Consider the following 13139-nt stretch of genomic DNA (forward strand, 5'->3'; position numbering starts at 1 on the left):
AATCTACAGTGCAGATAGAGGCCATTTTGGCCCATCGAGCCTGCACCGACACATATCCCACCCTATCCCTGTAACCCCATGTATTTAATCCCCTAACACTAAGGGTCAATTTATCATAGCCAAATCAACCTAACCTGCACATCTTTGGACTGTGGGAGGAAACCGGAGCACCCGGAGGAAACCCACGCAGACACAGGGAGAATGTGCAAACTCCACACAGACTGGGAATAAACAACCGCCTTCGGCAAAATATCATTACCAGGGCTCCAAGAGTTAGATTATGAGGAGAGATTGCATAAACATATAGAAGGTTGTATTCCCTGGAATATAGAAGGTTAAGGGGTGATTTGATTGAGGTTTCTAGGATTTTGAAAGGGATCGATAGGGTAGATGGAGAGAAACCTTTTTTGCTGGTGGGGGAGTCTCGGTAACCTTAAAGTCAGAGCCAGGCCATCCAGGAGAGAAGTTAGGAAACACTTCTTCACACACAGGGTGGTAGAAGTGTGGAGTTCTCTGCAACAAAAAGCAGTAGATGTTGGGGGTCAATTAATAATTTTAAGTCTTAAATCGATAGATTTTTGCCAGCCAAGGGTATAAAAGGATATAGAGCCAAGGAGGGGGGATGGAGTTAAAATACAGATCAGCCACGATCTCATTGAATGACGGAACAGGCCCTCGGGGCTGAATGACCTCCTCCTGTTCCTATATAATATATTTAAACATTTCCTCGGCATAGCAAAGTTGTAATCATGGATTTTTGATTTCACTACACTCAGGGCACCTTCACCATGTTGGGTTTCTATAGGATATGGTAGTATATCCCCATTGCCCTTATATGGGGGTATTACAGGGCATTGTCATATATCCTTTACCTATAACACAAGTTCAAGAACCATGAAACACTGAAATCATCTGGTTAATACTCTTTATTAAATCAACTCAAAGAGATAATAAAACACAACCCCTTACATGCAGCGTATACAAGTTATACCAACTGTACTCATATACAGGAGAAAGCAGATGCTCAAAGGGACCTGGGTGTCCTTGTACATGAGTCACTGAAAGTGAATGTGCAGGTGCAGCGAACCATTAGGAAGGCAAGTGGTATGCTGGCCTTCATTTCAAGAGGATTTGAGTACAGGAGTAAAGTCTTACTCCAATTATATAGGGCCTTGGTGAGACCACACCTGGAGTACTGTGTACAATTTTGGCCTCCTTACCTAAGGAAGGATATACTTGCCATAGAGGGAGTGCAACGAAGGTTCACGAGATTGATTCCTGGGTTGGCGGGACTGTCGTATGAGAAGAGATTGAGTAAACTAGGCCTGTATTCACTTGAATTCAGAATAATGAGAGGGGATCTCATTGAAGCATACAAAATTATTACAGGGCTTGATATGGTGGATGCTGGGAGAATGTTTCCCTTGGCTGGGGAGTCTAGAACCAGGGGCCACTGCCTCAGGATAAAGGGTAGGCCATTCAGGACTGAGATGAGAAGAAATTTCTTCACACAGAGGGTGGTGAATCTTTGGAATTCTCTACCCCAGAGGGCTGTGGAGGCTCAGTCATTGGGTATATTTAAAACAGAAGTCGATAGATTTCTGACTAGTAAGGGCATCAAGGGATATGGCGATAGGGCCGGTGAATGGAATTGAGGCAGAAGATCAGCCATGATCTCATTGAATGGCGGAGCAGGCTCGAAGGGCTGAATGGCCGACTCCTGCTCCTATTTCTTATGTTCTTATACCAAGGACTCCTTCAGGATTGAAGTGCCCTGAGAGCACCAGTGTGTTGTGTCTGTTATAAGTTTAATTACGTAGGGCAAATGTGGATGCCGTATGTCACCACGTTTTGTGTGCATGCTGTTGACATGTGTGCTGGTTCAGTGTGAGGTTAGCTGCCACCATTCGTTGCGCATGTTGTGTATGTAATATGTATGCTACTTTAACCCTATGGCCAGGGCAGCACTACTTTGTAGGGCGTAGTGATACCGTAGTACCACTCCTGGCCATAGGGGTATAAATAGTACTGCGGGTACTGATCTCCCCTCAGTTCCTGCCTGTGGGTATGAAGTAAAGACCTAAGTTAAACCCTTCCAAGCTGTCTCTTCCTTTTTGTATCAAGTATATGCGCATACTTTACAGCGCAGACCTTTGATATCTCGGGACATTCTGTGCATGAGTCCTCATTAGTTCTCTGTAGCATTGAAGTCTGATCTCTTCCCAGTACATCCATAACACAAGCCTATTCTTCCCGTTGCCTCCCCTCCGAGTTGTTGACTGATTAACTACACACCTACTGTATTTCGTATCTCTTCTCATGGACGGTTAATGAGGTAATGTCTCCCATACTCCAGCCCTGACCTTGTCTAGCCATTACATCCACTGCAGAACCAATCTTTAATATGTGGATATATATTTTATATTAGAGAAGCTTACTATGGCTATTCACACCTTAGGTTGCACTCACCTAACTGGACACCAAAAATATAACAGAGGCGTCCGAGGGAACCCTTCCTGTTTAGTTACTGAGATGCCCGAGGCCCATTGAAAAGTGAGCCAGGCTTCCAGACAAACACGTGTTGATTTAAAAATAGATACATACAAATATAATTCCACAAAGAGACGCTGACTTTGAACATTTTCTTTGAAGAGGCGCGAGGGGCTGAATGGCCTCGTCCCCTGTTCCTATTTTAAAAACAATCAAAACAATAGTTAAAACATTTCATACACCTCAGAAAGATAAATATTAACGTCAATATGAAGTAAGAGCTGAGGATAGTTTGCATCGCAAAGATGGACTCATCGTCCGTGAAATTCCTGTGGATCCTGGGCGGGAGGCCGACTCTCAGCCGAATCCCAGCCACCATCTGGCCTTGCCTCCAGCAGAAGTAGGTGCCAATGTCGTTCAGCTGAACCGCGTGGAAGACCAGGTGATTGCCTTGATCAATGTACATTCTCATGCTGCGGTTCACGCCCACCATGTACTCCTCCCTGTACAGCTGCCGCCGACCCTTGTCCCACGCCACGGCCTGCTCGGGCCTGGCTCCTGGACAGGCGATGGTCAAGGGGTGCGCTATGGCATGGAAGTGGGTCTGCACGGGCACTCGGGGGGACTTCTTATTCTTGTCGCTGGTAAAGCCAAACACGTCGAAGATGAACTTCTCCCCTTCTATTGAGGGGTACCGGGTCGCACACGGCACAAAGCAGCTCCGCACCATGATCTCGGCTTTCCTCTTCTTCAGGACGTGCCGGTACCGCTGGGGGACAGCGGCCGAGCCACAGGAGACCACGTCGGCTATGGTCGTCTTGTACCTGAAGTACAGGTAAGGGCTGCGGATGTAGCACAAGCCGATGCGTCGCTGTTCCCCTCTCACCCCACACCGATCACACACGCTCCACTCCCAGTAGGACGTGAAGATCTTGTACGTCTTGGTCTCCACGTCTGACTGGGGCTTCTGCTTCTTCTCCTGGAAGGTCAGGTGCGCGTGTTTGTAACTTTGCACATCGATGTCGTAACCGTAGAAATAATCTCCCTTCACAGAGCCGCACATGTAATGCCCAGAATCCTGGGGCTGTGCGTTGAAAACCACCAGGCTGAACATCAGGATACTGAACCTGGACTGAATCCCCAACCCGGAATGCAACTGGGAAACATCCAAGATCTTGGTCCCGCTGAAGTCGCTCAGCACCTTCGTGTGGCCCTTGCCCAGTTTTTGCTGATAGTACCAGACAACCGAGGTCACGTCCTCGGGCTTGCACAGGCATGGCAGCTCAAAGGTCATGTCGGCCAGGTAGGCAGCATTCTGGAACATTAGGAAGGCGGGGCAGGACTGTATCTTGAATATGTCTTCTTTCTCCTCTATTACAAACTCACCAGCGTAAACGGGCAGAGCCCACAGAAAGGGCATGAATGAAAGGACAACCTGTGTGAGCAGCATTCTGGGGGGGGGGGGGCGGTGGGGGGATATGCGAGCACCTGGGAGTAGGTTTAAGGGTAGAGACTGACCAAACCTCCCTACAGAATGAAAGGCAAGCATGTGGAGCCCAGTAGATAATTGGTAAGTTCTAGAAGGAATATGATTAGGTTCTAGAACACCGTCATTGTGAATGTAACTTGTAATGTAAAGGGAGCATTCCAGAACATCGCACCCAGGAGGAATTCTGGAGCTGGTTCAGGTGCTTACTGGCACTGCCATTGTACCAGCAATGATTGCAAACCAAAGGGCAAGTTTGCTGCAGACACTCACCAGATTAGTCCCCAGTGACAGGCTGCACATTGTTGCCTAATTAATTTGTTCTTCCTTCCTTTCTCTCATCAAGGTGAGCCACAGTTCCAGAGGAAGAGGCTGCCCCTGAAGAGATTACTTACGTGGGGTAGAGGCCAGGAGTCCAGGAATGGGTAGGAATAATACATGGGGAATTCATATGAAAAGAAAGACTTGAATTTCTATCGCGCCTTTCACGACCATCGGATGTCTCACAGCACTTTACAGTCAATGAAGTAATTTTGAAGTGGAGTCACTGATGCAATATGGGAAACAGGACAGCCAATTTGCACACAGCAAGATCCCACAAACAGCAATGTGATAATGACCAGATAATCTGTTTTAGTGAAGTTGGTTGAGGGATAAATACTGGCCCAGGACACCGGGGAGAACTGCCCTGCTCTTCTTCAAAATAGTGCTGTGGGATCTTTTACATCCACCTGAGAGAGTAGACGGGGCCTCAGTTTAACGTCTCATCTGAAAGACGGCACCTCTGACAGTGCAGCACTCCCTCAGCACTGCACTGGGGCATCAGCCTAGCTTTATGTGCTCAAGTCCCTGGAGTGGGACTTGAACCCATGACCTTCTGACTCAGAGGCGAGCCACAGCTGACATATGGGATATGAAAGGATTGGGTAGATTATCAGATAGACTGATAAATACATATACATAGATAGAATAAAAGAAAGAACAAGAATAGAAAAGGTGGAACTACAGAGTGAATACAGATAGATAGAATGATAGATGCCTAGATTGATGGATAAACAAATAGCGGCAGTACCAATACAGTCCTGTTGGTGGTGCTGCTGAGCTGGCTATTGGCTATCAAGTGCTCTTCAGCACCACCAGCAGGGTTATAGCAGTACTGCAGGCATGACATTGTTCACAATTTAAAACCATGCGATTCATTTCAGAATGACTTTGTAAATATTAGAAGGTTTTCTGGGAAACTCCTTACAGTCATGGTAGTAAAGTCCTCGGGTTCTGTGGCTTCACTCCTCCTTTTGAGTTGGACATGAGAAACCGCCTTCCTCCTCTCCACCGAATTCCTACTATCACCAAATTCTTCCACTCTGCTTGCGATCCACTCCTGTTGTGATTCACCCAGCTGTGTCTCCAAGCTCTGTGCTCAAGCACAGTTCGCAGTTAAAAAGTACTTGGATATGTACTTGAAGTGCCGTAATCTAAAAGGCGTAGTTCTGGCTGAGGGGATTAACTCTCTCTAATCTTCAATTAGCGCAATGGGAAAGTAAGCTGTGAGAAGGACAGAGAGCCTGCAAAGGGATACAGACAGGTTAAGTGAGAGGGCAATAAGGTGGCAGATGGAGTATAATGTGGGGGAATGTGAGGTTATTCACTTTGGATGGAAGAATAGAAAAACAGAATATTTTTTAAATGGTGAGAAACTATTAAATGTTGGTGTTCAGAGAGATTTAGGTGTCCCCGTACAGGAAACACAGAGAGTTAGCGTGGCAGGCACAGCAAGCAACTACGAAAGCAAATGGCATGTTGGCCTTTATTGCAAGGGGGTTGGAGTATAAGAGTAAGGAAGTCTTGCTACAATTGTACCGGGCCTTGGTGAGACCACACCTGGAGTACTGGGCACAGTTTTGGTCTCCTTATCTAAGGAAGGATATACTTGCCTTGGAGGCGGTGCAACAAAGGTTCACTGGATTGATTCCTGGGATGAGAGGGTTGTCCTATGAGGACAGATTGAGTAGAATGGGCCGATACTCTCTGGAGTTTAGAAGAATGAGAGGTGATCTCATTGAAACATGTAAAGTTCTGAGGGGGATTGACAGGGTAGATGCTGGGAGGTTGTTTCCCCTGGCTGGAGTGTCTAGAACTAGGGGGCACAGTCTCAGGATAAGGGTCGGCCATTTAAGACTGAGATGAGGAGGAATTTCTTCACTCAGAGGGTTGTGAATCTTTGGAATTCTCTACCCCAGAGGGCTGTGGATGTTCAGATTCAAGACTGAGATCGATAGATTTTTGGACTCTCGGGGAATCAAGGGATATGGGGATTGGGCAGGAAACTGTTGAGGTCGAAGAGCAGCCAAGAGCTTATTGAATGACGGAGCGGGCTCAAGGGTCCGTATGGCCGACTCCTGCTCCTAATTCTTTGTTTTGTCTTTCTACAGGTTCTCGGCTTAACATCACTTCCAATCAAAAGCACTCCTTCAGTACTGCATTGAAGTATTAGCCAAGATTGGGTGCTCAAGGCTTGGAATGGGCTTGTATTTTTGGCAATTTCAGTTATTTTTTAAAATTCTTATATGACCACAGTGATTACACTTCAAAAGTACTTAATTTGCTATAAAGCACTTTGGGATGTCCTGAGGTCGTGAAATGCAAGTTCTTTCTTTAAACTGCGAGGGTAATAGTACACTGTAATCCTGTACACTGAATGCAGTAGTGTTACTGTTAAAGAAAAAAGAAAAACTTGCATTTATATAGCGCCTTTCATGACCACCAGATCTCCCAAAGCGCATTACAGCCAATGAAGAACTTTTTGAAGTGCAGTCACTGTTGTAATGTAGGAAACACGGCAGCCAATTTGCGCACAGCAAGCTCCCACAAACAGCAATGTGATAATGACCAGATAATCTGTTTTTTAGTGATGTTGGTTGAGAGATAAATATTGGCCAGGACACTGGGGAGAACTCCTCTGCTCTTCTTCGAAATAAAGCCATGGGACCTTTTACGGCCTCCTGAGGGCGCAGACGGGGCCTCGGTTTAACGTCTCAGCCAAAAGACGGCACCTCCGACAGTGCAGCACTCCCTCAGTACTGCACTGGAGTGTCAGCCTGGATTGTGTGCTCAAGTGAGTGGGGCGGAGTACCAGCAATAAAGCACGAGGAATGGTGCCCAGGAGCTCAATTATACTTGCTGCAACACGAGCATTTGCTGTAAACCGCAGGCCCTGAAATACACTTTATGCAAAGGTGAGAGAGAAAAGACAGGCCAGACCCCTCATCAGCACTGACCTCAAGCTGAGATGTTAACCTGACCTCTCTCGTTCAGGTGCTGACTGGCCTGCAGCGCAAAACCGGCAATCTCTGTTTTAAATTTTTTAACAGCTTTTGCAGATCATCCTTTTGTCTAAACTTTATACAATATCAAGGCAATTTAAGTGTTTTTTATTTGTAGTTGATTGGTATTTTCTGGCCGCTCTGGGGTGTGCAGTGCTGGATGTGAGGTGTAGGAAACGCGTATGTTAAATGAAAACTCAAGATAACAACCACTGAGGACACCCTCCATCGTGTTGTGTGGCACTACCACCGTGCTAAATAGGATAGATTCAGAACAGATCTAGCAGCTCAAAACTGGGCATCCATGAGTTGCTGTGGGCCATCAGCAGCAACAGAATTGTATTCCACCACAATCTGTAACCTCATGGCCCGGCATATCCCTCACTCTACCATTACCATCAAGCCAGGGGACAACCCTGGTTCAATGAGGAGTGCAGAAGAGCATGCCAGGAGCAGCACCAGGCATACCTTAAAATGAGGTGCCAATCTGGGGAAACTGCAACTCATGCTAAATAACGAAAGCAACATGCTAAGCGATACCACAGTCAACGGATCTGATCAAAACTCTGCAGCCCTGCCACATCCAGTCGTGAATGGTGGTGGACAATTAAACAACTAACGGGAGGAGCAGGCTCCAGGAATATCCCCATCCTCAATGATGACGGAGCCCAGCACACGAGTGCAAAAGATAAGGCTGAATCATTTGCAACCATCTTCAGCCAGAAGGGCCGAGTGGATGATCCAAATCGGCCTCACTCCTGAGGTCCCCACCTTCACTATGGGCCCTGAAGACTTGTGCTCCAGAACTAGCCGTGCCTCTAGCCAAGCTGTTCCAGTACAGCTACAACACCAGCATCTATCCGACAATGTGGAAAACTGCCCAGGTATGTCCTGTCCACAAAAAGCAGGACAAATCCAACCTGGCCAATTACCGGCCCATCAGTCTACTCTCAATCATCAGCAAAGTGATGGAAGGTGTCGCCGACAGTGGTATCAAGCAGCACTAAAAAACAGATTATCTGGTCATTATCACATTGCTGTTTGTGGGAGCTTGCTGTGCGCAAATTGGCTACCGCATCTCCTACATTACAACAGTGACTACACTTCAAAAGTACTTCATTGGCTGTGAAGTGCTTTGGGACGTTCGGTGGTCGTGAAAACGCTGTATAAATGCAAGTCTTTCTTTTTTCTTTTTCCTTCCCCCCTCATCCCGGCTCCGATCTGTAATCTCTGACCTGACAATAAACCTATAGGAAGCTAGAGAAAGGGCTGATCCTTATCACATTGGACACCGACGCTCCCATACCTCCATTTTACTCAGTACTATCCCCATCTCTGGGTGTTGTAACCAAGCTCGCCTCCTTTGTGAGACTGCAGTACCAGCCGCTACCCTCCTATTCAAATGAAACCAGCATCTAAAATCTAGAAGAAACACAAATTTACATTGGCCCAGAAATTCGGGTCGGGGGCCCCCGACCTGCACTTACCTAGCGCGCCGACCGTTGAGCTGTGAGCCCGCGTGGGATTCCGATCCTGGGCCTCCTCCAACTGCCGGCGCGCAGTGCTTGCGTATCCCAGGGGCGCAGTTAGTTCGAAGCATCCCCTGGGATCACATGGGCCATGGAGAGCCAATGGTAGCAGGGAATGCTTCATTCATAAATTTGACAGGAAGAGCTGTCAAACCTATAAATACTATAAGCCCCAAAACATCACTAAAACTTCAAATAAATTTTAAAAAACCATCACATTTTTAAAATAAACTATAAATTACATTAAATAACTATTTTAAACAATAATTTAAATTTTTGAAAAAATTAATTACATTTTCTAACATGGCTAAAAATAAACTTACCTTTCTTTAAAGTATTTAAAAATTATAAACCCGAGGAAAAAATGTTTTAATTTTAATTAATTCACCACTTACCTTGTTAAAAGTAGGCCTTACGCCTGCTTTTTAAAAGTGTAACTCCTGGAGACTTACCCTCCCGGAGAAACCTGTAAAAAAAACGTAAGTTCGATGTGCACGCGCAGCCTCTCCCGCGCACGCGTTCGAACTCTGAACCCCTGCTTTCAGGGGAACGGAAGTGCCGGTGTCCCGCGCATGCGCAGTCATAGATAGATAGAGTCATAGAGTTATACAGCACAGAAAGAGGCCCTTCGGCCCATCGTGTCTGCGCCGTCCATCAAGCCCTGTCCAATCTAATCCCATTTTCCAGCATTTGGTCCATAGCCTTGTATGCAATGGCATTTCAAGTGCTCATCCAAATGCTTCTTGAATGTTGTGAGGGTTCCTGCCTCTACCACCCTTTCAGGCAGTGAGTTCCAGATTCCAACCACCCTCTGGGTGAAAAAGTTCCTCCTCAAATCCCCTCTAAACCTCCTGCCCCTTACCTTGAATCTATGCCCCCTTGTTATTGACCCCCCTACTAAGGGGAAAAGTTCCTCTTTATCTACCCTATCTATGCCCCTCATCATTTTGTACACCTCAATCAGGTCCCCCCTCAGTCTTCTTTGCTCCAAGGAAAACAACCCCAGCCTGTTTAGTCTTTCTTCATAGCTGAGGCGCTCCATTCCAGGTAACATCCTGGTGAATCTTCTCTGCACCCTCTCCAAAACAATCACATCCTTCCTATAGTGAGGCGACCAGAACTGCACACAGTACTCCAGCTGTGGCCTTACCAGCGTTTTGTACAGCTCCATCATAACCTCCCTGCTCTTATATTCTATGCCTCGGCTAATGAAGGCAAGTATCCCATATGCCTTTTTAAACACCTTATCTACCTATTCCGCTGCCTTCAGGGATCTATGTACATGTACACCAAGGTCCCTCTGACCCTCTGTACTTCCTAGGGTCCTACCACTCATTGTGTATTCCCTTGCCTTATTTGTCCGTCCAAAATGCATCACCTCGCACTTTTCAGGGTTAAATTCCATTTGCCACTTTTCCGCCCATCTGACCAACCCGTTTATATCGTCCTGTAGCCTGAGGCTTTCCTCCTCGCAATTTACCACCCCACCAATTTTCGTGTCATCTGCGAACTTACTGATCATACCTTTTACATTCTCATCCAAATCATTTATGTAGATCACAAACAGCAAGGGACCCAGCACCGATCCCTGAGGTACCCCACTGGACACAGGCTTCCAGTCACAAAAGCAACCTTCGACCATCACCCTCTGCCTCCTGCCACTCAGCCAGTTTAAGATCCAACGTGCCAAGGCACCCTGGATCCCATGGGCTCTTACCTTCTTGACCAGTCTCCTATGCGGGACTTTGTCAAAAGCCTTACTGAAGTCCATGTATACCACATCCACAGCATTTCCCTCATCCACACACCTAGTCACCCCCTCAAAAAATTCAATCAGATTGGTCAGACATGATTTACCCTTGACAAAGCTATGCTGACTATCCCCGATTAATCCTTGCCTCTCCAAGTGGAGACTAATTTTGTCCCTCAGAATTTTTTCCAATAATTTTCCTACCACAGATGTTAGGCTCACTGGCCTGTAATTCCCTGGTTTATCCCTGCTACCCTTCTTGAATAATGGTACTACGTTAGCTGTTCTCCAGTCCTCTGGTACACCCCCTGTGGCCAGAGAGGTTCTGAAAATTTGTGTCAGAGGCCCTGCAATCTCCTCCTTTGCCTCACACAGCAGCCTGGGATACATCTCGTCCGGGCCTGGGGATTTATCCACTTTTTGGCCTGCTAAAACCGCTAGTACCTCCTCCCTCTCTGCTAATATGTTCAAGTATATCACAGTCCCCTTGCCCGATTTCTATGTCTACATCGTCTTTCTCCATAGTGAACACAGATGCAAAAAATTTATTTAAAACCCCACCTACATCATCTGGCTCTACACACAGATTGCCACTTTGGTCCCTAATGGGCCCTACCCTTTCCCTGGTTATCCTCTTGCCCTTAATATACTTATAAAACATCTTAGGATTTTCCTTTATTTTGCTCGCCAGTGTTATTTCATGGCCCCTCCTCACTCTCCTAATTTCTTTTTTAAGTATGCCCCTGCACTTTTTATACTCCTCTAGGGCTTCCTCCGTCTTTAGTCTTTTGTAACTGCCAAAAGCCCCCCTTTTTTTTCTAATGCATTTTTGTATATCCCTCGTCATCCAAGGTTCCCTTTGCTTGTTGGTCCCACCCTTGACCTTTACGGGAACATGTTGGCGTTGTACTCTCTCTATTTCCCTTCTGAAAGTCTCCCACTGCTTTGATGTGGTTTTCCTATAAGTAGCTGCTCCCAGTCCACTTTGGCCAGATCCTGCCTTATCATATTAAAATCGGCCTTCCCCCAATTTAGAACCCTTATTTCCGGGCCGTCTTTGTCTTTTTCCATGACCACCTTAAATCTCACCGAATTATGGTCACTGTCGCCAAAATGCTCTCCTACTGACACTTCCACCACTTGCCCGGCTACATTCCCTAGAATTAGGTCCAGTACCGCCCCCTCTCTTGTAGGACTTTCTACATGTTGGCTCAAAAAGCTCTCCTGGATGCACTTTAAGAATTCTGCACCCTCTAAGCCTTTCACACTCTGACTATCCCAATTAATATTGGGGAAGTTGAAATCCCCCACTATTATTACCCTATTATTTTCACACTTCTCTGAGATTTGCCTACATATCTGTTCCTCTATCTCCCCCTGACTGTTTGGGGGCCAAAAGTACACTCCCAGCAAAGTGCTTGTCCCCTTTTTGTTTTTAAGTTCTACCCATATGGCCTCATTAGAGGAACCCGCTAATATATCATCCCTCCTTACAGCAGTAATTGACTCCTTAATTAATAGTGCAACACCCCCTCCCCTTTTACACCCCCCTCTGTCTCGCCTGAAGATTCTATACCCCGGAATATTGAGCTGCCAGTCCTGACCCTCCCTCAACCATGTCTCCGTGATAGCAACAATATCGTACTCTCGTGTTCAACAACAACTTCAGTTCATCCACCTTATTTGCAAGACTCCTTGCATTAAAATAAATGCCTTCCAGCCTTGCCATATTCCCTTTTGCCTTCACATATTTGCTCTGCCTTCCCAGCTGACTTGTTTTTTCCTCCGTATTTGGCTGTAAATCACCCCCTACTATAGCTCCACTCTGTATCCCATCCCCCTGCCAAGTTAGTTTAAACCCCCCCCAGCAGTGCTAGCAAACCTCCCCGCAAGGATATTGGTCCCACTCTGGTTCAGGTGTAAACCGTCCGACTTGTACAAGTCCCACCTTTCCCAGAAGCAGACCCAGTGATCCAGGAAACTAAAGCCCTCCCTCCTGCACCATCCCTTTAGCCACACATTCATCTGTTCTATCTTCCTATTCCTATACTCACTAGCACGTGGCACCGGGAGTAATCCAGAGGTTACAACCTTTGAGGTCCTGCTCTTTAATCTTCTACCTAGCTCCCTAAATTCTTGCTGCAGGACCTCATCCCTCTTTTTACCTATGTCGTTGGTACCAATGTGGACCACGACCTCTGGCTGTTCGCCCTCCCCCTCCAGAATGCCCTGCAGCCGCTCAGTGACATCCTTGACCCTGGCACCAGGGAGGCAACAAACCATCCTGGATTCACGTCTACGGCCACAGAAACGCCTATCTGTTCCCCTTACTATAGAATCCCCTACCACTATTGCTCTCCCACTCTTTTTCCTCCCTTCCTGGGCAGTGCATGCAGGAAACCGGCACTTCCATTGGGCTTACGGGTGAGTACCCCGTGCGTACTCACCCGTGGAGACCCGAATTTCTGGGCCATTATGAAAAGTTTACGTACTCACACATTCTGTCCATCACACTTCGGGTGAGACACACTGTCTAATACAAATTTCTGTGTCACACTTAA

At 46.7% G+C, this 13139-nt stretch overlaps 1 protein-coding gene across 1 annotated transcript; it reads right to left on the minus strand.

Moving 5' to 3' along the window:
• Positions 1 to 911: 911 nt before the first annotated feature.
• Positions 912 to 8343, minus strand: LOC147101491 (Ig-like V-type domain-containing protein FAM187A). Its single transcript, XM_085966630.1, has one exon. It carries the CDS (start codon positions 4037 to 4039, stop codon positions 2693 to 2695), a length of 1347 nt encoding a protein of 448 aa, XP_085822756.1. The 5' UTR covers positions 4040 to 8343; the 3' UTR covers positions 912 to 2692.
• Between the last annotated feature and the right edge of the window lie 4796 nt (positions 8344 to 13139).

This window comes from Somniosus microcephalus, chromosome 24 (genome assembly GCF_052327205.1).
Source record: "Somniosus microcephalus isolate GS21.2 chromosome 24, FLI_Smic_1.0, whole genome shotgun sequence".
NCBI lineage: Eukaryota > Metazoa > Chordata > Chondrichthyes > Squaliformes > Somniosidae > Somniosus > Somniosus microcephalus.